General features: G+C 35.5%; 2 protein-coding genes and 3 long non-coding RNA genes across 10 annotated transcripts; 2 read left to right on the forward strand and 3 right to left on the reverse strand.

Annotated features, from left to right (window-relative positions):
- Nucleotides 1-660: 660 nt before the first annotated feature.
- Nucleotides 661-3923, reverse strand: LOC147559858 (uncharacterized). Of its 4 annotated transcripts, none has more exons than XR_015234674.1 (6): nt 3831-3923; nt 3057-3112; nt 2821-2927; nt 2105-2247; nt 1951-2022; nt 661-1332 (listed from the first exon to the last, which is right to left on the reverse strand). It is a non-coding gene; the product is annotated as an uncharacterized LOC147559858 (long non-coding RNA). The 4 variants fall into 4 exon arrangements; XR_015234673.1 differs by lacking the exon at nt 3831-3923 and adding an exon at nt 3406-3522; XR_015234672.1 differs by lacking the exon at nt 3831-3923 and having other exon boundaries at nt 3057-3180.
- Nucleotides 3924-4441: 518 nt separating this feature from the next.
- On the reverse strand, nt 4442-6132 carry LOC147559859 (uncharacterized). The gene is made up of 3 exons (XR_015234676.1): nt 5789-6132; nt 5620-5680; nt 4442-4862 (listed from the first exon to the last, which is right to left on the reverse strand). It is a non-coding gene; the product is annotated as an uncharacterized LOC147559859 (long non-coding RNA).
- Nucleotides 6133-10314: 4182 nt separating this feature from the next.
- LOC147559860 (equilibrative nucleotide transporter 1-like) lies at nt 10315-13922 on the forward strand. 3 transcript variants are annotated; one of them, XM_086661816.1, is made up of 3 exons: nt 10315-10548; nt 11750-12319; nt 13051-13922. In XM_086661816.1, exons 2-3 carry the CDS (start codon nt 11764-11766, stop codon nt 13779-13781), a joined length of 1287 nt encoding a protein of 428 aa, XP_086517942.1. In that variant the 5' UTR covers nt 10315-10548; nt 11750-11763; the 3' UTR covers nt 13782-13922. The 3 variants fall into 3 exon arrangements, with proteins under 3 accessions (XP_086517942.1, XP_086517943.1, XP_086517944.1); XM_086661817.1 differs by having other exon boundaries at nt 10535-11591; XM_086661818.1 differs by having other exon boundaries at nt 10535-11555.
- LOC147559861 (uncharacterized) lies at nt 11770-13939 on the reverse strand. The gene is made up of 2 exons (XR_015234677.1): nt 12927-13939; nt 11770-12868 (listed from the first exon to the last, which is right to left on the reverse strand). It is a non-coding gene; the product is annotated as an uncharacterized LOC147559861 (long non-coding RNA).
- Nucleotides 13940-14506: 567 nt separating this feature from the next.
- Nucleotides 14507-19020, forward strand: LOC147559862 (cytidine/deoxycytidylate deaminase family protein). Its single transcript, XM_086661819.1, has 9 exons — nt 14507-15132; nt 15479-15613; nt 15748-15847; nt 15978-16103; nt 16207-16520; nt 16644-16763; nt 17317-17562; nt 17645-17770; nt 18458-19020. The coding sequence occupies exons 1-9, from the start codon at nt 14800-14802 to the stop codon at nt 18704-18706; spliced, it is 1749 nt and encodes a 582-aa protein (XP_086517945.1). The 5' UTR covers nt 14507-14799; the 3' UTR covers nt 18707-19020.
- Nucleotides 19021-24188: the final 5168 nt, after the last annotated feature.

Raw genomic sequence — 24188 nt, forward strand, 5'->3', positions numbered from 1 at the left:
ATTAGGACATACTTAACATAAAATAAGTAAATATGACCTTATATTTTTTGAAAGAATTGACTAATTACACATTAAATTCGGGTATCAGGTAACCCGATACCCGATGGGATTTCAGATACTGGAGAGCTTCCATGGTTGTTGATTCAAGATTTCTGATGAGAGAAAGAGAAAATGAGTTTTAGAGAGAGAAAGAGATTAGTTGCAGAGGAAACCCAAACCCTATATATTTGATTCCATCGTTTAATTCACTTTTCGTGGGCTTGGATTTGGTGTTAGGGGTTAGTAGGGGTATCAAGGCTGAAGGGGTGTCAACGAGTCGGTTCCGGCTCGGTATCTCACTACCCAGAACCTGTTAAGAATTGTAATTCTGGTTCCTAGCGGTTTCAGGTCCGGTTCCATAATTTATGGATCCAGAACCGAAACCTATAAAAAAGGCGGGTACCCATCGGGTATCAGATATTTATCTGTTCTTTTAAGACTTCTTATTTAATCATTTTTAAAACTGACTAGGAAGGTTATACTTCATTCAAAAACCTAAATATTTTTGGTGGAATATATTAAGTAAAAGATACATGAACGAGTTATTAAAATTTACAACAAATCTGATCATTCTATATTTTAAGTTGCTATAAAATTTGTTATTAAATATAGTTTAACGAGGGTGTAACCCGTGCCCGTGGGGCACGGACAGTTTTTTCAAATGCTTTAAAGAGCAAACCATACAATCTCAAATATTTATTGAAATAAACATGAGCTAAACACTCAAAATCAGTTCAAGTAAACAAACGCGAAGAAGAATCAATTCATAAACTTCCGTACTGCAGGGCACATTAGACTCTTTTGACACCACCACACATATCTTCATCCTCTTCATATGCCTATTGAGCTTGAGCTTGGTTCAGAAGGACCATCTACTCCTTAATGTTCACATCATGCATTGGTGTTTCCTTCCATTCGTCCAACTCCATGTTTGTCCATTATGTTACTACCCAAACAGGAAGTCTTCACTGTGCACTGGTCTTGAGTCAAATAATCAGGAAAGTTCACAGTGAATGTATGTCTAGTTTTCTTGTCATGAATGGTTCTGGTACATCGGTATTCTTCATTTATTTTTCGCCTTGAATGAATATGCATCTTACCCTGCTTCAATCCTTCGGCTGGTCTTAATGAGCAAATGCCAACCGCTCAATTGGGACAGTACAAACTGAAACCCGTAGAAGGCTTCATTTCGAGCCAATGTGTGGTCGACAAATATGTCTTCACCCTGTCTTTTGAACTTGGGGAACCCTGATGATTGTCTCAAAATGGTAAACCAATTAAATCATGTGCCGCCTATTAATAGTTCAAAGATGTATCAGTTCACAAATATAAACATAAACACTGAATTAATAAAATGAAAATCATTAAGATGCACCTACATTAGATGATCTATACTTTGCATTGGTGTTTTCAACAATAAAAATAAGTGTCAACCATGAATTGAAGAGAGTAATATGTCCAAATAGGCATAGGAGAACTCAATCAAGTGGACAAAATTCAACCCAAGAAATAAACCAAACTTTCTTATATTTATAGAGGGGAATCAGAACAATATACCCATTTATCTACTTGCTTACAACTCCTAATAATTCACCAAATCTAATGATTGAAACCCTAAATCGAGTTGTTACAAAATGAGTTAGGGAGAAAAGCGTACCTGACAGTAGTGGTTCGGTTTTGAAGTCCTAATTAGATTAGTCAAAACCCTAAACCAAAAACCGAGATGGAGAAGGAGAGAGACAGTGTGTATGGGTGTGTGTGAGAGAGAAGGAGACACTCAGACATATAAAGAGAAAGCGAAAGAGTGTTTGGTGTTGCGATAAGGAAGATGAGGTGAGAATGAGAGAGCATGAGAGATGAAGAAAGAGAAAGTGAGATATAAAATATCAGGTGTACAACATTTAATCATACCTAAGAGCGGTTTGGTGAATTTGTTGCATTTTCTCAAGTTTGCCAACGGCTCAACTGGATTGTTACCACTTGCTGCTTAAATGACATGAAAACAGATTAGTTCATACTAATATCAAAATAAGAAAGTCGAAAATTGGGTTTTTTGAACACTTACATCAAGATCTTCCGAACGACCAATAACTGCTTCTCCCATTTGTACCTAATCCTGGACTTCAAAAAATTTCATAATAGTTCCCGATAAGAAAAGCAATTTCACATTCTAACTGGGATAGATCATGGTTGTTGTTTGAAAGTTCACTGGCAACCAAGACAAAAAAATTCAGGTGAAGCAGAGTTTACAGGGATCAAATATAGCTATGGATTCCTCTAACATATGACAATCCTAACCAATACGTCAAAACATCAATAAAAGAGCAAAAAAAGGGATTTAGAGTAACTCAAATAAAATCCTACAAAAGCATATACATCTGCAATATAATGGTAGAAAGTTATCTACAAATTGCTTGAGTTCAGAGTTGTCTACAACAGGTCAACGCCAATCCTCGACAGAAGCTTGGTTTGTGATATCTCCCACTCCAAAATGCTGTCATAACTTTCCTTCCAATCCTTCAACACTTTGAGATTATTGTTGAATTAACAAATTGTCATAACTTTCCTTCTAACCCTTCAACACCATCTAAAGATTTCAGCTATGAATATGACCTAATACAATCTTTGTGTTTTTAAGATGACCTAATATAATCTTTGTGTTGGAAGCCCTAATTATCAACTAAATCAAACCCTACATTAAATTGGAAGCACTAAATCAATTTTGTACATTTGAAATAGAGGGGGAGAGACAGACAAAGAGCGGTAGGGAGAAAGAGCTACCTGCGAGGAGAGCGTGAGAGAGGTTGAGGAAGAAGGGAGAAGCTGACGCGATCTTGCTTACGATGCTGCATCAGCTGGAATGGGTTCGACTTCGAACATCTTATCTTCTGCAATGAGATCAATCTCTAACTCATCATATGGTTACAGAATAAGCATTCAAATAGTTACTGACCCATAAAAAAATTTGAAATAACTACAGATGGGTTTAATGTAAAAAGAGAGAGAGAGAGAGAGACCTCACTAAATTCTTCCATTCACTTTGAATTTATTCTTTAAAGCTTCATCTTCCCAGCTATAAAAGGAAAAACATTAAAGTGTTGTTAAAGAATTTTGGAGTAAGAATGGTTTTCTTGAAAATCCTAGAAAAAGTGAAGAACAGTACATTTAATGCATAATAGAATGGGAACTACAATTTAGAGAAACAGATTACGCATTAATTGTATTTGTGATAGATTAAAACAATAAAATTAGATGGATCTAATTATTGGCACATAAGAGGAGCGTATTTTTGAAATACCTCACAAATCATAACAATGCATCCGTAGGATAAAAAATCCACAAAAGAGTAAATGGATAACGATCAACTCAAATATTTAGAAGAGCACTTCAACTTCATCCTTTTATTCATTTGGAACTTACACTTCAAGTCTTCAACTTCAGCAAAAGAGTAAACGAATAACAGCAAAATAGTTGACACTTCAACTAAATTAAAACCCGACATCAATTTGGAAGCCTAAATCAAATATTTGTGTTTTGAGGCCCTAAATTTCAACTAAATCAAAACCCTACGTCAATTAAAAGTTGTAAATCAGTTTTTTGTGTTTGGAAGATGACCTAGAACATTTTTTGAGTTCAGAACACCCTAAATATCAACTTAATCAAACCCTATCTCAATTTGGAAGCCCTAAATTAATTTTTTTTTGTATTTGCCTATTTGGAACCCCTAAATCACCATTAATCATCATAGATCAACCTAATTAACATAAGATAAAAGTTAACAACAATTATACCTTTCGACTGGTTTTGGGAAGTGAAAGTCGCAGCGAAAATAGCTCTCCAGCAAGCTAGGGATTTGATTTAATTGCTAGTGAAGAAACCTCCAAAAGTTGTACCAATTACAGATTTAAGGATGTTATTTCATTTACAACTTCCATATCTATATTAGCCATGTCTGTAACAATGAACCAAATTAAACAATACCAAGCCCTAGAATCCTAGATCTCAACTGCAACTTTTCTTCAATCACCAAACTTTAATTAATAGTACCTTCCGCCTGGTTCAAGTGCGAGTGAGAAATTGAGAGAGATTGTGCGTCAGAAATTGCGAGAGAGAGATAGATGTATACCTTCGATGGGATGAGAGAGCGGAAGAAGATTTAAACTAATGAAATATAGACATTAGAGTCCCAAAGACAAACAAAACCTGTACTTCAAGATACAAAACACAATTTTGTACAATTCTGTAACTTAGTAGATCTGAAATGCACCAGAAGATAACTAATACTACAAAGATAATACAAAGAAATGGAATGCAGGTTAAATATATAGATAACATACTGTGGATAAGACATTTCATCAAAATACGTTGGGTGCAGAATTAAAGTTTCAATGTTAACCTAAACCTAGCAAGTTTACTTTCAGTCAAACATTCTAAAAAGTTAGCAAAACTAACACATCAAGTGAACCTAAACCTAACAGTTGGGGTAATTTGTTGTTTGTGTCAACCTAAACCTAAACTAACACAGCAAGTTAACCTAAAAGTTCACTTCTAGTTAACCTAAAAGTTAACCTTAAAACTTCAATGTTAACCTAACCTAAACCCAAACCATTATCAAGTATCATGAAAACTAACATAGCAAGTTAACCTAAACAGAAAGGAAGAAAGTTAACCTAAACAGCAAATTACCTGAACTGCTACCCTTTAAACCCTACAATGTTAACCTAAACCCAAACTATTACCAAGTATCATGAAAACTTGAAACCTGAGAGAGATTGTGCGTGAGAGAGAGCGAGAGGGAGTGTGAGAGAGATAGAGAGAGATACCTGCAAGTGGAGAGATTGATGTGAGATGAGAAGATGAGAGAAAGCAGGAGATGAGCGGGAAGGAGATGAGCGAGATGTCGAACATTTAATACAAACTCTAGCCCATCCAAGATAGAATGCAAACAACCCAACTATTTGTTTAATGAAAAGAAACATCAATTTCATTATTCCTTCTAAAGAATTGCAATTGCTATATTTGTTCAATGAATTTCAGAAAAAAAAAATATTTGTTCAATGAACTACACAAAACTAAGCCCAAACATTTTCGACAGTTATATAGGTTATCAAAACTAACACAACAATTTAACCTACAAACAATTATCAAAAGTCCTATTTAACCTAATTAAAACTACATACAAACCCAAATTTCAAAATGAATAGCTTCATAAAAGCAGTATAAAGAAAAACACAATCAAAATGAGTCAAATTTCAAATTGAACAATTTCACTTAGGGATTTCATAGAATTTCACTAAGGGATTTCATAGATCAACTCTCATAGAAAACTAAACCCAAACATTCTCAACAATAATCAAAAATCATAAAAATTGATTATCAACTAAACCTTAGCAAGACCTAAAAGTTTGAATGTTAACCTTATAGCTTCAAACCTAAACCATATCAAGTTAACCTAGCAAGTTTAGTTTGTTTTAAACATTCTCTAAAATTATCAAACCTAAACTATGATCAACTAATAACATGGAAAGTTAACCTAAACAACAAATTTAACCTAACACAATTTTTTTGAGAAGAAAGTACCTGAGCTGCTACCATTAGAACCCTACATCCAAAAATAGAAAACTTGAAAACCTGAGAGAGTCTGTGCGTGACAGAGAGACAGAAATGGAGAGATTGATGTTAGATGAGAAGATGAGAGAGCAGGAGACATTCTGTCTGTGTGAGCGAGATAGAGATAGAGAGAGAATACCTGCGGTGAGATGAGAGAGTCTCAGACGGAGTTGAGAGGAGATGAGGGAGAAAGAGGTTTGCACAAAAAAAAAATGAAAGATAGAGGAGGCTTCAGAGAGAGAGAGAGAGAGAGCGTGAGAATGAAGCTTGGGCGGGAAGATGGGCTTGTTTGTGAAGGGTATCTTTGATAGATGCTCCCTGCAATCATCTCTATGGTTGGATGAAATATCATTAGATCTAGACCAACCAATTTTGAATTTTTTTGAAACACTCAATCCTCAACCACTTGATATAACTTGTATAGATAAATCCTAGCCATTGGGAGGAGGGGGAAAAGATACCCTCCTCCCTTATTATATAGATTATCGATTAAGAATGTTATGTTAAGTGAGAAACTCAATATAACATGATCAAGACATGATTAACATAAAATAAGTAATTAGGACCTCAAATTGTTTGAAATAATTGACTAATTACACATTAAATTCTGATGTCAGGTACCAATCGGGTACCCGTCGGATATACCCAATAAGTATTCTGATCTTATTGTAACTAACCGGGTAATACCCGTCAGGTATTAAATTCTTATCAGGTATGAAAATGAGAATCCAGAACCGGAATAAACTGTTCCGATTTCGGTTGGGTTCTGGGTAAGTGGGTACCCATTGCCACCCCTAATGTTAGGTGTTAGGAATTAAGGAATAGCTAGAAGTTGTAAAGGCGCCTTCTAATAGTGCTATTTGCGCTCGCCACTCCCACTTTGACTTGGTAAATCTAGTTTGATTGCATCTGGTTAGAGGAACCCCGGATTCAGTGGTCTCGAGGCAAATTTTGTAACTCTAAAGTTATGAGTTGAAATAGGTTGATCCCATGGAATTTTGTTAAAACTTCGGGTCAAGGTCCACTGAATTCAAATCCAATATTTTAGAGTTGAAATTGATGGACATGAGTCGAATTTTGCCTGAACCCATTGATGTGTATTCAGTAGTGTTGGTAGAATTTAACACAAAACTGGTTCGAACTTAACGAATTTGGAATGGACAGACTTAAACCGATTCCGTAACAAATCGACTCGAGTCCAGCCGTTTATAGTATGAAAGAAGAAGATAGTGTCTTGTTTGAGACAGCAATTGTAACCATTTTTAGAATGTAGGGGGCACCAAGAGCAATATCAAGGGTCGTCTTTAGAACTTCAAATTGAGAAATGTCATAATCACTCAAAGTTTCACTCAATGTACCAACGACACAATTTTACCTTTACTTTTGAATAGTTGGAATTTTTGAAAAAATATAAAAATGCGTGAGCCGAAAAATATCACATCAGTTTCTAAGTCAAATTCCAAACGAACATTTCTTGTTGGAATGATTGATCAAAGGCGAGAGCGAATACTCATGATGCAGACAACAAACAACAACTTTTTAGCCATAGAGCCCATTTGCTTTTCAGTTGGCTTAGAGCATCTCCAATGCAAAACTCAAAAAAAAAAAACTCTACAATTGACTTATGTGTCAAGTCCAAATTGAGATTCTCTTTCCTATATGGCTAAATTGAGTGTCTCTAATTTAAGTCCTTCTCCAATGCAACACTCAAAAAAATTCTAAAAGTTATACATGTCATACATACATTTAATAGGAAAAAGCGGTTGAGAAAGAAAGGTTTTTTATTGGTCCAAAAATTAAATTTGATGACAATGACACTTAAGACTTTCAAAAGAGATTTCAAAAATAGAATTTGTAATTGAGACGTCTCAAAATTAAATGTTTCCGCATCTCTTAAGATCTCAATTGAGTTTTGCATTGGAGAGATTTTTTCTATAAAAAAAAAAAACTCTAAAGTCCTAGGTGAAACTTAACATGTTAAGATTGAAGTCTTGCATTGGAGATGCTCTTATGTCTTATACTATATTGGTCAGACTCCCCCTAATCTTGCTGCATAACCCTTCTCAATAATCAAGTTGATAGAGTCAGGTTTCTCGTTTACCCACAACTTGACGGAAGGTTTTTAATTTGTTCTTTTGTGCTGTCATTTTTGTCTTCCACTTCATATTTTTTTGTTGAGAATCTTCCGCTTCATAGTTGATTATTGTTATGCACTTTTAAGCGGTGTACTACATTAGGGTCGCCAACTGCACAAATACTTTTGCTTTCACTTCGGCTAAAATTTTTTCAAGTCATTTTCTGGTTTTGAACATAGTAACCCTCGTTTTATGTTTCACTTCAGGACTCTGCATTCTTAGCTCTGAAGGGACCAGAATTTCGGTTAAATTTAAATATAAGACGGGTTACACAAATGGGTCATTTTAAAGTGGTTTGTGTCCCCTTCTAAAATCCTAAGTCTTCTATTGGAGATCTGAAAAAAAATAGTTTATTTGCAAGATTTATCTCATGTAATCACAAACGCTTAATAAAGTAAAATAGTTTAGATGGGCCGTGAGGATGACTTTCAATGGTCTCTATATGGGTTTAAGGGTCGTCCGAATAACGGTTTTGAAGTTGGGGTTATTTTGCCATCAATCATAAACTAAGGAACTTATGGTAAATTAACCTAAAACAAAGTGTTAAATGGGCATTAAATGTGCTGAGTTACTTTGCCATTGCACTATTGGTGATCTCTATAATTTAGAGATTTTTGAATAGTAAGAGCAACTCCAAGTGTAATCTAGAACTCTGTATATAGAGTTTTTGAACCTTCAAACGACACTTTATTACTTTATATTTTGGAGTTTTGTGAATAGTGACTCTCTAAATTTTGGAGTGGCATTATCACGTCTCTAAATTATAGAATATTGTGAAATGTTTTTTTATAGGTATTCTTTTGGACAAAGTAACAGATATAATTGCAACGGTTGATTTTCGCGATCTTAACAGACATGTTCTTACTTTTAATTTTCAAAATGATCAACCATTAAAATTTAACAATAAGGCTACACAACCCACCTCTAGGGACTCCCACTTGAACCGCATCCGCATGTGAGAGAAATAAGAGTTTCTCTCTCATCTCACATGTTTAGTCACGTGGAGAGAGAAACAAGGTTTTCTCTCACATGCGGTTTAAGTGGGAGTCACTGGAGGTGAGCTGAGTATACTTTTTGAAAATTTAATTTAGATAATTGTAAATGTGGTTTCTGACAATAATGAAGCAAAATTTTACCTTGACACCCAAAAATACCTTTACATGTTGCTTTCTACGAATATGTATTTAGCGTAACAAAAATTTGTTTTATAAAATTTTTAGACTAGCCGGTACAATTTCATATTCTGGCTCCACTCTTAGACGATTGGATAATGATTTGCTTTTGGATTTTCTTTTTGAAGAATTTTTGAAGTTAATTTTATATTTTAAGAATGTCAATATAAAGATTATATTAGAGTAGAGACGAGAAGTATTGATGTAGAGAAGAGGATATGAAAGTTGGTATGGGAGACAAATCTATCTTTCTTTTCTTGACATATAATCATCACATTCACCATTATCAACTGTTATTAAGTATTTTCTAATGATTTCAGTAATTTTTACGAATAATCTTCCACTAGTTCGACCTATTAACCGACATTGACGGTGTGTTACTTCATGAAGTGATAAGATTGACATTAAAGAACCAAAAGTGAAGCAAACACTCATATTATAAAGAAATCGGTCGGTTGTCTAGGAGATTTTAGAATGATTTTATATTTTTGGGACCAATTTCAATTCGAAAATTATCTCCACTCTTTATTCACAAAAATTGCTTAGTTAGATTTTTAGATGTATCTAAGTACAATAAAGTTTTATGACTTTTAGGGTCTTCTTAATTATAATCTTCAGGATCTTTTCATTTTGTGACTTTTAAGGTCTTTTCGTCTTGTTATTGTGATGTTGTGCTCATTTAGGGTTCATGTCATTGATTTATTTTTGTAAGTCTTATGTCTTAATTTATTTTTGTAATTCTCGTGTTATACTGAAAGGAGCCAAAAAAAAAAAAAACTCAAAACTATGTAATACGCATTGGATAGAACTAATGAATGAAAATTGTGGTTTATGGTGTGTTTGGATGGCGGAATCATGAATCCGCGGATTCATGAGTCCTTCGGATTCATGATTCCACGGATTCATGAATCCAAGTAATATTTTTTGGCTTGTTTGGCAACTAAGAATCCTATGATTTATTATTATTTGAGTATTTTTAAACGTCTTTAGAAAAAATATGATTTTTGAAAAAAACAATGATTTTGAAAAAATAAATAATGATTTTGTAGAAGGAAATATTTTTTTGTTGATTTTTAGTTTGAAATTTAGGTTCACTAATCCAAAATCCTAGCAAATCCTAGGGGGTAGGGTGGGATTTTGGTCCAATACAAATTTTGGAATTAGGAATCCTTAGGATTCAAGAGTCCTAGGATTCTTGGTAGCCAAACAGACCAAGGATTCATGATTCCTACCAAATTCCACATTTGATAGGAATCCTAGTTAGGAATCCTGCAACCAAACACACCATTAAATTTTTTTTATTTTGATAGATGACACATTCTTCTTTTTCTGAATATTTAAAGGTCACACTTGAAAATGCTCTCAGTGGCCCAATAATTGGTAGTTAGCAGGTGGGTCAACGAACAGATCTTACATGATAATGAAACCAGATTATATATAATCTACGAAGAATAATGGTGGACTACTGAATCAACATAGTCTGTATATACACAAAATCAAACAGTTGTTCTCTAAAGACACAGAAGTCATCTTCTCCCTCTCTCTATATCTTCCATTAAGGTTCTTAACTTTGAATTCAAGGAGTTCTGAAGGTAAAACTTGCCTACCCACAATCAGATTTGTTGTTTTAATTCTATTTTGTTACTCTTTACTTTTCCAGCTTTTGTGATTTTAATTTATTTTGTGATCAAGTTAAGGAAATTTGTTTAGATTGGGATCAATTTTTGGTGTTTCATTTACCATTATGTTAAATTAGGGTTTTTTTTGGTTTTGCATGTTTCAGTTTTACACAATTTAACTTTATTTGCTGATTGAATTAGGAGAACTTAGTTGAATGAATTGGTTTTAGATTTTATATAGTTCAAATAGGTATTCTCTTATGGTTTGGGTGTAATTAGGTTTTCTTTATAGATTTTGAAACCCTAAGACAGTATTTTGTTCTGTATTTTAGGTATTTGAAACACTGAAAAGAGGAAGCATAAGATATGTTGTGATGAAATCAATCAAGAATGAATGAATGATCCATGTTATGATTGACCTAGAAATTAGAATACATTGCACTTGAAAACCTTGTTGTTATTGACCTAGAAATCAATCCAGGATGATCTGTATTACTGACCCAGAAATTAGAATACATTGCACTTCAAAACCTTGTTTTTTCTCGCTTCCCAAATGATTCATATCTCGACACGAGGGATGAATTATCGAAGATTTTATCCACCCCTTTTTGGCACTTGAACTCCTCTCCATTGATATAAGAAGACATTTGAGGTTCACTAGGATAAACCATAAGAAACCGAAAAGTGAATTTCTACTGGTTTTGATACCGTTATAGACGAACTAACTGAAATTATTGTCAAGTTTTTCGCTTTCTGGTGAAAGGATTTATTAGGCGTTAGCTCATTTGAATCCTTTTCCTTGTTCTTACAGCTTACACTCTGGGATTTTGAAGTGTTTCTTGTAGAGGATAACTAAGTTCACATTTTTGTATAGGTTTCTTCTTCGATTTTTTGAATATTTGCTGACTCTATATGGGCCATAAAGTCTCATCTTATTTTACACATGCAGTTTTTTCATTTTGAATCGGAGAGCAGATAAGGTTGTTCTGACATCTTTAATGGCATGATATCATAAAGTAATGAATTTAGAAATGGTAGTTTGGTTACTTCAATAAATGTATAATTTTTCAAAAAAAAAACAAATGGATTGTAGTGTGGGTTTCCCTTACTTGTCACTAGTTTTTGTTTTATTCTATTGTAATTTACATATTTAAACTCCGAGTCCGTGTACCAGGTAATTTTTTCACAATGGGGTTTTCAAGCACAAACAGAACGGACGGAAAAAACGGGGATAATGAACGCCTTCTTAATTCAAGGTCTAAGATCCCTGAGGATTCCTACCACTTCGCTTATATTGTCTACTTCACAATGGGAGCAGGATATCTCCTCCCATGGAATGCCTTCATCACTGCCGTTGATTACTTCAGCTATCTTTACCCTGATTCTAGCGTGGACCTAGTCTTTGCTGTCGTTTATATGACCATCAATCTCGTCTTTCTATTCTTAATCATCGCTGGTACCTCAATTAACCACCACCAAGATCAGTCGTCCAAGAATGCGGCTTCTCATCGCCGCATCAATGTTGGTTTAGTACTTTTTGTGGTCTCGCTATTGAGCATCCCACTCCTGGATGTGTTCTACACCAAGGGTAGGCCGGGTCTATTTCCTGGATACTGTGTCACCATTGCCGCTGTTGCTCTTGCCGGGGTTGCGGATGCCTTGGTTCAAGGTGGTGTTATTGGAGCTGCAGGTGAGCTTCCCGAGAGATACATGCAGGCTGTTGTTGCAGGAACGGGGTATTCTGGTGAGTGAAAACTATATTTCAATTCCACCTTCTCCTAATTAATCTACTCCATAATTTTTTCTATCTAAATGATCACATCTTAAATTTACCGAAAAATATTTGATTTGGGTTTATCTGTGTCTGACACCAGTAGAAAGGGGCACACGGTAAGTGGGAAAAGGTCAAGACGAGTTCATGTTCATTATACACAATTTCCTTTTTAGTGATTAGCTTCTTTTATTTTACTTGACATATTTGTATGCAATGGATCAATATCCGTAATGTAATTCTCTTTTAGGCTTCAGTATGGTAATAGGTGTATATTAGGGCATGAAAAACAAAGTATAACCAAGAGAAAACATACATAACATGAACACAATTACTGGCTAGAGTATCTGAATGTGACACTAGTTCGAAATGTGTTCACAACTTTTACACGCAGTGGATCAATATATCTAATGCAGTTTGCTTGTAGAATGTAAAGGAGATTATCTAGGTACCCGTTTACCAAAAATGATAACTAGGTCCCATTAGCCGAAAACATGATAAAAGAGATCTTCGAACAAAAAACTCAAACTTTCAATCGACTTTGATTCTTCAGTACATTAATTGTTGGTTAGTAGAAGACAAAGTAATTCCTAGGAAAACCATGCACGACCGATATCACATATTTTGTTTACTCATCTAACTTGACATTGCATAAACTAGATCGAGAGATCCATATTAAAGTTTGGTTTTTTTATTTATTGCAGGTGTTCTTGTTTCTGTTCTAAGGATCATAACCAAATCGATTTTCCCTCAAGACACAAATGGTTTAAGAACAAGTGCAATCATGTATTTCATTGTTGGTATTATAGCCATGGCCATCTGCATTGTCTTTCACAATGTAGCAGAGAGACTACCCGTTATCCGATACTACAAAGACTTGAAAATGCAAGCTGTGGATGACGACATAAACGGGCTAGGCCCATTAGAAAGGACTTCATGGAGATCATCCTTGGGCTATATCCTTAGCAAAGTGAAATGGTTTGGGTTTGCAATGCTCCTTATCTACATTGTAACTCTGTCGATATTTCCAGGATATATTACAGAAGATGTCCATTCTCAAATCCTCAAGGACTGGTATCCAATCCTACTCATTACTGGCTACAATTTATTCGACTTAATTGGGAAGTCCATGACTGCGATCTATCTTCTTGAGAACTTGAAAATCGCTGTCAGTGCCTGTGTTGCCAGGTTTCTCTTCTATCCTCTGTTCTTGGGTTGTTTGCATGGACCTAAAATTTTTCGGACCGAAATTCCTGTCGCGATTCTAACGTGTATTCTTGGTATGACTAATGGTTATTTTACGAGTGTGTTGATGATTTTGGCTCCTAAATCTGTCGATATTCAACATGCGGAAACCGCTGGGATTGTGATGGTTTTGTATCTTGTTGGTGGCTTGGCGGCTGGTTCAGTTGTAGCTTGGTTTTGGGTGATTTAATTTTTCGAACCATTTGTATGTATATGGTACTATTTCTGTTTGAAAAATTGAAACATTTCCATTGTTTTTTAGACTAACTTTCTTTGTGTACATTGTTATTATGTTAAATGAAAAAGCTTCAAATTGTGAATTTCATTGAAATCTTAAGTGTTTCATTATGCTCTTTCATCTTTTGGTGGTTAGATAAAAATTTGAACACTGTCACCAATCACCGATCGATTTCTTACCTGTTTACTGAGTTCTTTAAGACACAAGCTATTTCTGAGTTTCAAACTGATTTTAGGAAAGGAAAAATGAAGAACAAAAACAAACACAAATAAGAAATTCTGTTATGTGTACACCACATTTCCGGTGAGCGTGAGGTCTTGCAGTGCCAAAGTAAACAATATTTCGGAGTTTCGAATTGATTTTAAGGAAGGAAAAATGAAGAACAAAAACAAACACAAATAAGAAATTCTGTTATGTGTACACCACATTTCCGGTGAGCGTGAGGTCTTGCAGTGCCAAAGTAAACAATATTTCGGAGTTTCGAATTGATTTTAAGGAAGGAAAAATGAAGAACAAAAACAAACACAAATAAGAAATTCTGTTATGTGTACACCACATTTGCACTGACATAAAATTCTACTTCACATGGACATGTGACGAAGTGTGGTGTCATTTGTAAGAGATTACACATCTTTTCCAAATTATACATTTTTAGAATCGCGAGGTCTTGAAGAGCCAAACTAAACAATATTTCGGACAATCTGGAACACTGATCCGTACTATCCTGTAACACGATAATCTCTCTCAGGATGTAATCTCGAGATCTTGAAGTGTCACAAATTGAACAATTTCATAGACTTTTTGGAGAGAAATCTAGATTGGGCCTCTCTTATAAGAATATCTCAATCAAAGGCATGAAAGAGGTCTTCACCAAATCCAACTTATCATTTCCTCTCTCTCTACAAAAATACACCTTTCTGAGTTGAAAAATCAAAGAGAAATCCAACCAATCTCTCTCTCTCTCTCTAGAATGGCGTTATCAATTACCGGAGCTTTCAAAACTCCGATTATTCTCTGCAAAGACAACAATAATCACTCACTTGAAGCACTTCATATCCGACGAGCGGCGGAGATTGCTGATAAATCCGCCGGAATTACTTCACCACATCCAAACTTCGGTTGTGTAATTGCTAAAGGATCAAAAATAGTTGGTGAAGGGTTTTTATATGCACAAGGTACTAAATGTGCAGAGTTGCAAGCTGTCGAAGCTGCCGGTGAGTTTTCTAAAGGTTCTACTGCTTTTCTTAATATGGAACCTGGTGATTGTCATGGTGATCAAACTGCTGTTTCTTCCTTAATCAAGGTATTTCCTTTCATTATTCATCTCAAAGATCTCTCCTTTTTAGCTTATCAATCCCTTACTAGGTTAAGACCTCAAACTTTTGTCTGATTTGAAGATAGACTCTAGGTTTTTATATGAACCTGTTTGAACTTCAATGGTATCTTTTAGGACAATTTTAATGTGGGTTATTTTGGAAATCTTGTTTTAGTTTAGTTATTGAAGGTAAATCAGTTCAAAATGATATTTTTTGGGTTGGGTAATGGTTTAAGTGTTAAAGATAATGTACTCAGTATTGAGTAATTAAAACGATTTATATTTTCCGGTTACGATTTTCAGGTGTCATAGACCACTGATATCTGTACATCAGGCAGGAATTTCAAGAGTGGTTTTGGGGATGAGACATCCTTTGAAGCATCTTCGAGGAAATGCTATTCGCTCGTTAAGAAGCGAAGGGCTTAAGGTTGATGTTCTTGGAGAGGATTTGCAGAGTTCATCAATTGAGGTAGTTATTCTGATCATTATATTTCTTACATAATTACAATTCTTCATTTCTTAGCCTCATGTTTATACGAGTCTGTATGCTTCATTCATAAGTTTCGATTCGATTATCTGACCTATCCGTGTTACAATTTCTAGGAAGCTTTAAAATCATGTTTCCTTGTTAATGCTCCATTAATTTATAGAGCTGCTTCTCGAGCACCATTTGCAGTCCTCAAGTATGCTATGACTCTTGATGGTGAGCTTTATGAACTCATTATTTTGTTTATATTCTAATATTGACTAGGAAATCTTGGTTTTAAACTGAAGATTTACTCAAAACAATACCGTTAAAAGCGAACTTTTCTTTGATTTTTAAATGGTGACAGGGAAAATCGCAGCTAGTAGTGGGCACTCGGCGTGGATAAGTAGCAAAGAATCTAGGTATCGGGTATTTGAAATGCGTGGTAGAAGTGATGCAGTAATTGTGGGAGGGAATACTGTTCGACGTGATGGTATATATCTCTTGATCAATTAGAAGCTATAGTTGTTTGTAGACATGTCTTAGGATTCTAGATATTGTTGTGTGCACTCTCCGATTCTTATTTTCATTTTTAGATCCAAGGCTAACAGCAAGACATGGTGGGGGTCATGTTCCCGTACGATTAGTTATGTCTCAAACTTTTAATCTTCCGGAGAAAGCGCATCTTTGGGATGTCTCTGATGTACGCACTATAGTTGCTACGCAAAGAGGTGCTAGGAAGAGCTTCCAGAAATTACTCGCTTCGAAAGGAGTAGAAGTGGTTGAATTTGACATCTTAAACCCTAGAGATGTCATGGAATATTGCTACGACCGTGGGTATCTTTCAGTTTTGTGGGAGTGTGGAGGGACATTAGCTGCATCTGCTATTCAGTCGGGTTTCATACACCAGGTACTGCCAAATTGGCTTCATTTTGACTAATAGTGCAGACTTTTGCAGCAAATCAATTTTGTTCTGTTATCTGCTTCACAAAATGACAAAATTATCTGTTTCTTTTCGTATTTGTCGATTTAGGTTCATGCGTTTGTTGCTCCAAAAATTATCGGCGGAAGAAATGCTCCATCTCCAGTTGGTGACCTTGGGATGGTTGAGATGTCACAAGCACTAAACCTTGTAGATGTTTCCTTTGAGAAGGTTGGTACTGATAAGAATTTTGTTGTGTCGTCTTTCTGTCTTCCCATAATCAAGAATTATGTATTGTAAAAAGTCATTTCATTGGATGGGTATTAGTTGGACAACCAGGATGTTCAGAGAGATGGTGGGCACGCCTCAAAATATAAGTATCATTGTCTTTATACATACTCCACGAAAGTATGTGGGATCAAAACAATTATTATTTATATATCAAATAAATCATGGGAGCATTAGGACAGGCTTGCGAGTATGAAGTTGTTAATACGAAATACAAGATCTAACAACTCACTTGAAGTTGAAACTTTGTCAGAGCTGTTTGGAGACAATAACACACTACCATGACATGTACAAGCCACAGCCACAGCCCACAGGAACGTCAGTAGTGGGTGAGTCGAGGCCGAAGCCTTAGAGCCCAAAATAGACTTTTAGAGCCTTGGCAAATATGCCTAGGACGTTTGGAAGATGCATACAGCACAATTACTTTTTCCTATTTGTCCATATTCTTTTCTTTGTTGCTAACGTGACATAAAGTCTCGACATTTGACTTGTACAGATTGGACCTGACATGCTTATTAGTGGGTTTCTACAACCTATTCCAGACTTGACACCTGTAATCCCATCAGTGGATGAAACTTCAGCAATTGATCCAACTTTAACTTCTTATGAGGCGAGCATCATATTCTTTTACAAGACTTGGGATCGTTATGGAGCTTTCTCGAACTTCTCACCCCATTCTTTACGTATGCCTGATGAAAATGGTGGTTATCAAACATGGCCAAGCGTTGAGCATTATTATCAGGTGAAGTTCTATACAGATATTGTATAGATTTAAATATATATTCAAGGAGAGACCAATATAAGAGCTTTTATGTGTTTTATAGGCACACAAGTTTGTCGGAGTTAATGATCCTTTAGCAAGAGATTACGTTGAAGAAATAAAGTCTGCAAAGAGTCCAGAGGAAGCTGCCCGAATGGGAAGGACATTGCAGAGGACACATCCCAATCTGGTATATCCTTTAATTAGAGTGCAATGTTTAATTTCACTATTAGCAGAGTCCAACGAGAGAGAGAGAGAGGTTTCATGTGGACCCATTTGTCCAACAGTCAGAAACCACAAATTAGCTCATTCTAATTGCTTTATCTTGCATGATTTTTGATTAAATACTAGATGTCTTTACCTAAAAGCAATCAAGAGATCTACTAATTAATCAGGAAGCAGATTAGTAAAGCAATTAGAAATTATTTAGAAAGTTGCCGTCTGTTGGCCGAGTGGGATATGTCTCACCTAACCAGAAGTTCCTAGTTTCAAACTAAGTTGTCCTCAAGGACCCATAAGGTTCACAACCACAACGTAGTTGCTCTTCATGTAAAAGCAACAACTTTGAAATTTATGAACGCTTTGAAACCCTGGTTGTAAAAATTGTGAATCAATATCAACCTTAGGTCGATTAGATTGCGTTCTGATGTTAAGATATCGTTTTACCTCAACAAAAGTCTAGACTCCCATGGTATATATATATGGTTGTGTTCTCATATTGGTTTTCTCCACTGGCCATATTTGGTACTTTGTACTGATGTCGGAGCGGATACCCGAACCAGTGGTCATGTTATATATCTATTCACTGAATTCAGTTTTAATTGATCGAATGTTACTATTATTACTTGTTTGAACAAATATGTTTGTGTAAATGTAGGTAAGACCGGATTGGGAAACAGCAAAGATAGATATAATGTACAAAGGTCTGAAATGCAAGTTTTCAATCTACCCACATTTGAATTCCATGCTACTCTCAACAGAGGGATCAGTTCTTGTTGAAGCTTCACCCCATGATCTTTTCTGGGGTGGAGGAAGAGAAGGTGAAGGTCTTAATTATCTTGGCAGATTGTTGATGCAATTAAGGTCAGAGTTTCTTGGAGACTCTTCTATTTCTGTTCCTGAGTAAGTTTCCAAGATCAACCGTGATAGGGAAGCCGACAAAAGTGGCGTGAATTTGTCGTGAATCCCCATCCAACAGCTCACAATTATCTGTTTTCGTCAAGAGAGAGAAAATGGCGTGAATCCAACCGTCTGATTGGAATTCATGCCACTTTTGTTGGTGGTTGAGACATTTTGGTTTCAATATTTATTAGTACCCATTGTTGTTATTATTATCATTGGTATGGTTGTTTTGTCAGCAATAAATAACATGTTTGATTGATTAAGTTTTATGTAATTTAGAGGGTTAACATTCCTCAAATTTAATTAAGGTTAGTTGATATCGGGTCTCTGGCCACGACGAAATAAGAAAGGTGTTGTGAGAATAGTCCCACGTGGGAGAAGAATATAATGTTTAGATTGCCAATTGGTTTTGAATTGGATACCTACAAACTTACCAAGCGTTCTCGCCTCTTTATACTTATTAATGGTTATAAGGAAGTTGCGGTAGTTTTGTTATATGGAAAAAAATGTCCTCGCAAAACTTCTACTTGCAATGGATGTTCCATAAAGAAGTTCCATTTCTGCAATTTGTAGAAGTTTATTTTTGCATCGGGCATTTGAAATGCAAAGGAAAGAGTTAAATGTATTAAGTTAAAAACAAAAGTAAATACAAGATCAGGAAATTGGGTCGACGACTCAATTTTAAACTTTTTTTAAGATTAAAAGACCAGTTATATTTCTTTTGTAAAAATCTAAATTTTGTTTTTGTGAAAAACTTAAATATTTGTATTTTGTTCGTTTAAAATTCAATAACTTTTACTAAGTGTTACAAAGCTATTGTAAAGTGTCGCAAGGCGCTCCAAAAATGTCACAAAGCAGTTGTAAAAGTTGTCGTAAGGCGTTGCAAAGTTGTCGCAGAGAACTGCAAAGCTGTCGCAAGGTGTTAGAAATTTAAAAAATACTCGGGGGAGTTGAAGACTAAAAAAAATTGGCTGATCATTTTTAACTGAAGTCCAAATTTTTTAGGGAGTTTTAACTGAATTTCTCACACAAAATTTCATGTAAGTCCAAACGAGGCACTCAAATACGTAAGAAGTCAAGTTTGAGAGGTTAAAGGACAGATTGGAGTGACAAAAGAACAACAAATCTACATCTGTCCGGTGTACATTATGATCGATACTAATGGATTTTTGTATATAACAAATTGCATCTCGTATAAAACAGTATAATTTACTTCGACGCAAAAATAAGATGATAGTTTTACTTTGGTCTTCTACAACACGACTCTGGTATAAAGCGTGAACAATTACATGGAACATTACGGAGAAAATAAATGAATTAGTTACCCAAAAGGTAATCTAGTGTATGCATATGTTTTGTGGTTTAAAATATGAGTGTTTTTTTCTTCTATTTGGTTTGAAATATTGACTCATTAGTCATTACTATAGCTGGATTTTAGCCCATCAACTGTCATCGCGGTCTATTTGGTCCATATATAGTTTGGACATTTCAAAGTCTTTAGGTTCGTGTCTTGATTAATGTGATAATTAGAGATCCTCAAGAGAATAATTTATAATGTACTGTCTTCTTGAAGATCTTTATAGTTGTTAGTGCCATGTGAGTATTGATATGCAAATCTTATTGACAAGATACAAATGGAGTGTTGGGTTGGAGAACATTTGTAGCTAAAGCCTTCATTAATCGTACTTAACACTCAAGTTTATAAGACGGAGTATTGGATGGGAGAAGAACTTTTTCGTGTCCCAACTAAACTACCTTAATGACTTCCTTCTCTTCTCTTTCAGTTTCTCAGAATCTTCATATTCTTTTGTCACATCATCAAAATTTTCTTCATCTTCATTATCTTCTCGTCTTTTATATTACATCATTTTTTTGTTTATCTCTTAAAGACTGCGAAAATATCAGAGTTGGTAATTCGTGTTCACATGTGTTGCACATGTTAACGTGTCTTACACTTTATTTTGTTTTTTTGTTATTTATATTCTTAATATCTTAGTCAAGATTGTATTATTATAAGCCCAAAATCTATTTATTGATTTTTATATTTGGATGCGAGAAACATGCCGTCTTATTCTTTATTAGACATGAAGAAAGAGAGCTACTGATTTACCCGCAATAACGCTTGGGAGGACTTTGTCAGTTTTATAAAGTCATTACAAATTGTATGACGATGATTACCTTATGAGTATACGGTATAAAAAAAAAAGTATGAAGATTGGTTGAACATATGTACCACTATAATTGATATTTTGGCTATTAAAAGTCATATAGTGTCTAGTGATGTCTAAATTCTGACATTTTTTGGGCGATTGAATTTTGCCGGTGCACGGAGGAATTCAAGCATAATTATGCGAAAAACATTGATCAACTCAAAATTCTTCACTTTCTTTCGGTGCATCACTACGAAAATCACATTTACCTCTGGTTGTTAGTACTTTTTCGTCATGGTCTATCAAATGTTAGAACATTTGTGACGACGGTGTGAAAAATAACATGGTTTTAGTACCAATTGATTTTAAAATTCTTGGGAACGTTATAGGGAGACATGAGTCTTCACAATGTAGGCATTAAACATCTACGGCGATCAAATTAAATTCTATAAATTCCTAGATCTTGTTTCATTCTTCCAACAATTGAAAAATGATCTTGTTTCATTATTTTCATAACATGTATATGGATTATGTATTTGTATTAGAATTCTTAAACATGTTCTGATTCATAACCCATATATTTGTATATGCGCCAGAAGTGAAGTGCTGCTATTTCAAAAAGATAAAAATAATTGCAACATAATAAGAGAATCAATTATCCGATCCAGTGTCGAGAGAATTATTACTGGAACTTTTGGTTTATCAAATAGAAAATCAATATAAAACAAAAATATTCTAAATTAATATCTTCACAATTTTAGCGAAAATATGATATTAATTTACACTTTTACACATTTTTAATAGAATGTGCCACACCAGAAAAAGAAAAAGTGAGTGGGCGGTTGGAAATGATCGAGGATACAGAGACCAACCAACAATGCTATTTGGCCCGAGAAAAGTGGTCTGAATAGTCCAACAGGGTCGAATTTACACATGACGTGACATCAACAATATAGTTTTGATGGGCCATTCTAATCACTTTTTGTGGGACTAACATTTTTCAATAGAGATAATAACGGCTATTCTTAGCAACTCAAAAGATACCAAACCAAAGGGGAGACTAGTTGGAAGTAGGAAGGGGCCACCATAAATGCAAGTTGAGAAGAATCGACCAATTATAAATTGTGAGTGTCTAACTAATATAATGAACAAACTTTTCTTGATGAGAATATAATGAACAAACTTGAAGCACTAAAATTCTAAATCATGATTTTTAGCTCAAACTCATAACCCTAAATTGATTAAAAAAAAACAATCTTATTAGGGCTAACTGCTGAGTACTGGAAAATGCTCCCTTGAAAGTCCATGGTCAAATAATTTCTAGAGAATTGTCTTTTATTTCTGCCACAGGAACCCGATATTTCTTGGTCCAAGTCAATGATTATATTTACTAAAAGGAATATGTTGTATTATTTTGATTTTTTTTTTGATGAAGGTATTTTGATTTTGATCTAGGTGTGAAAAACATGGCCCTTATTGCTTGTGTTATAATATAAAAGAAAGAGACCTATTTTTTTTTGTTGAAGTAGAAACCTATTGATTTCACTATATCAAAATGAGATTTTCTCAAACATGGAATGGGATTTTTTTTAAGTGGAACATGGAATGAGAGTGGAATGATCACAATTCACATGCAAACATTGACATGTACACCTTTAAAGACTAGTTAACTACTACACAACGAGCTCAAGAGTTGACTAAATAACTACTACTTCTACGGGAAACGAATATGTGACCTCTTGATTTGTTTTACAACGATGATAGGGGGACTCCCTGAACATACTCCAAGTGTACTCTCCCTCACATTGACACGACCATTTTGATCTTTTCACAGTTCTGTCAGGGTGAAAAGACCAGAGTGACCTTGTCCTGTGAGGGGGAGTACACTTGGGAGTATACTCCAGGGAGTCCCCCATTCATTTTCCTTTGCTTTAACCAACTAAACTACTAGTAGATGTGACACTCTATAGACATTTGGAGAGCATAAATGGAGGTAGATGTGACAACCCACAAACCCTAGACGATGATGTTTTTCTGGATTGGAAACCCCAAATCTTATATATAGAAGTTTTTCGTCCTATTGGAGAACTCCGGAACCGTAGACAAAGCTGTTCTTCTCTGATTGGGGAACTCCGGAACCGTAGCCAAACGAAGACACCCACCTTCAAAAGTGTCTTCGTTTGGTTTGTGGGAACCTCTAAACTTCAGATGATGCCACCTTCAAATGAAGGGTTTCACGAAGGGAGGCATTTTATCCAGTTAGTGAAGAAACACAAGGGAAGATGTGAGCAGTGGCAAATGAAGTGCTGGTGAGAGAGAGAGAGAGAAAGAGAAAAGAGAGAGAGAAAAGAGAGTGCGGATAACCAAACGCTTGGTTATAAATTGAGGGCCAAAAATGACTTGACTCTTTAAAAGTTCCGATAGGCCGCGGTTCGAAGCATTCTAAAAACTCTTTGGGGAATAAAAACTTAGTCGGTCAAGATTGACCTATGGGACATATTTATTCTTTAGCCCATAAATTTACTTGATTATTTCCCCCTTAATCTTCATCTTCACCTCTCACCCACCACCACCACCACCATTTTAAGCCACCGACCACCTCACCCTCTCCCCATCTCTTTCACTATCACTCCCACCCCCTCTCTCTCTTCTCTATCTCTCACGCTCGTTCTATCTCTCGCTCGTTCTATCTCTTGCTCGTTCTATCTCTCGCTCGTTCTTTATCTCTCTCTCTCTCTCTCTCTCTCTCTCTCTTTCTTTCTCTCGCTTTTTTTCTCACAATTTCTTAATTCTATCTCTCACACCCTCTTTTACCATGTCTCTCTCGCTCTCTAAACCCTAATCCTCGAGCAGGGTTTAGGTTTCAGACCCTCGTGCAGGGTCAACCACAAAAGGGCTGTGGGCTGGTCAACCACGAAATCCTCGAGAAAGTTTCTCCAGAAATCCTAACGAATCTCTCTTCACACACTTCCTTTCGCCGGAACTATGCGTGTTTGTAAGAGAGAGATAAAGGGAGGGGGATAGAGAGATAGAGAGATAGGGTGAGAGAGACCGTAAGGAGAAAGAAAGAGAGGGTGAGAGAAGAAGAGGGAAAGACATGAGAAAATGAAGATTAGGGAAAAAAAAACGTAAAAAGTTAATTTTCTCTCACTGTCTCTTTCTCTCTTTTTCTCACAGTTCTCTCTCTTTCACCCTCTTCGAATCACTCTCACTCTCTTTTACCGTGTTTCTCGCTCCCTAAACCCTAATCCTCGAGGAGGGTTTAGGTTTCAAACCTCGTGGCGGGTCGACAATGAAAGGTCCATCGTTGGTCAACCACGAAACTTTCGAGAAGGA

The sequence above is a fragment of the Eschscholzia californica genome, unplaced genomic scaffold (genome assembly GCF_041429995.1).
Source record: "Eschscholzia californica isolate CP2 unplaced genomic scaffold, dmEscCali1.0.p SCAF_2, whole genome shotgun sequence".
NCBI classification, from domain to species: Eukaryota; Viridiplantae; Streptophyta; class Magnoliopsida; order Ranunculales; family Papaveraceae; genus Eschscholzia; species Eschscholzia californica.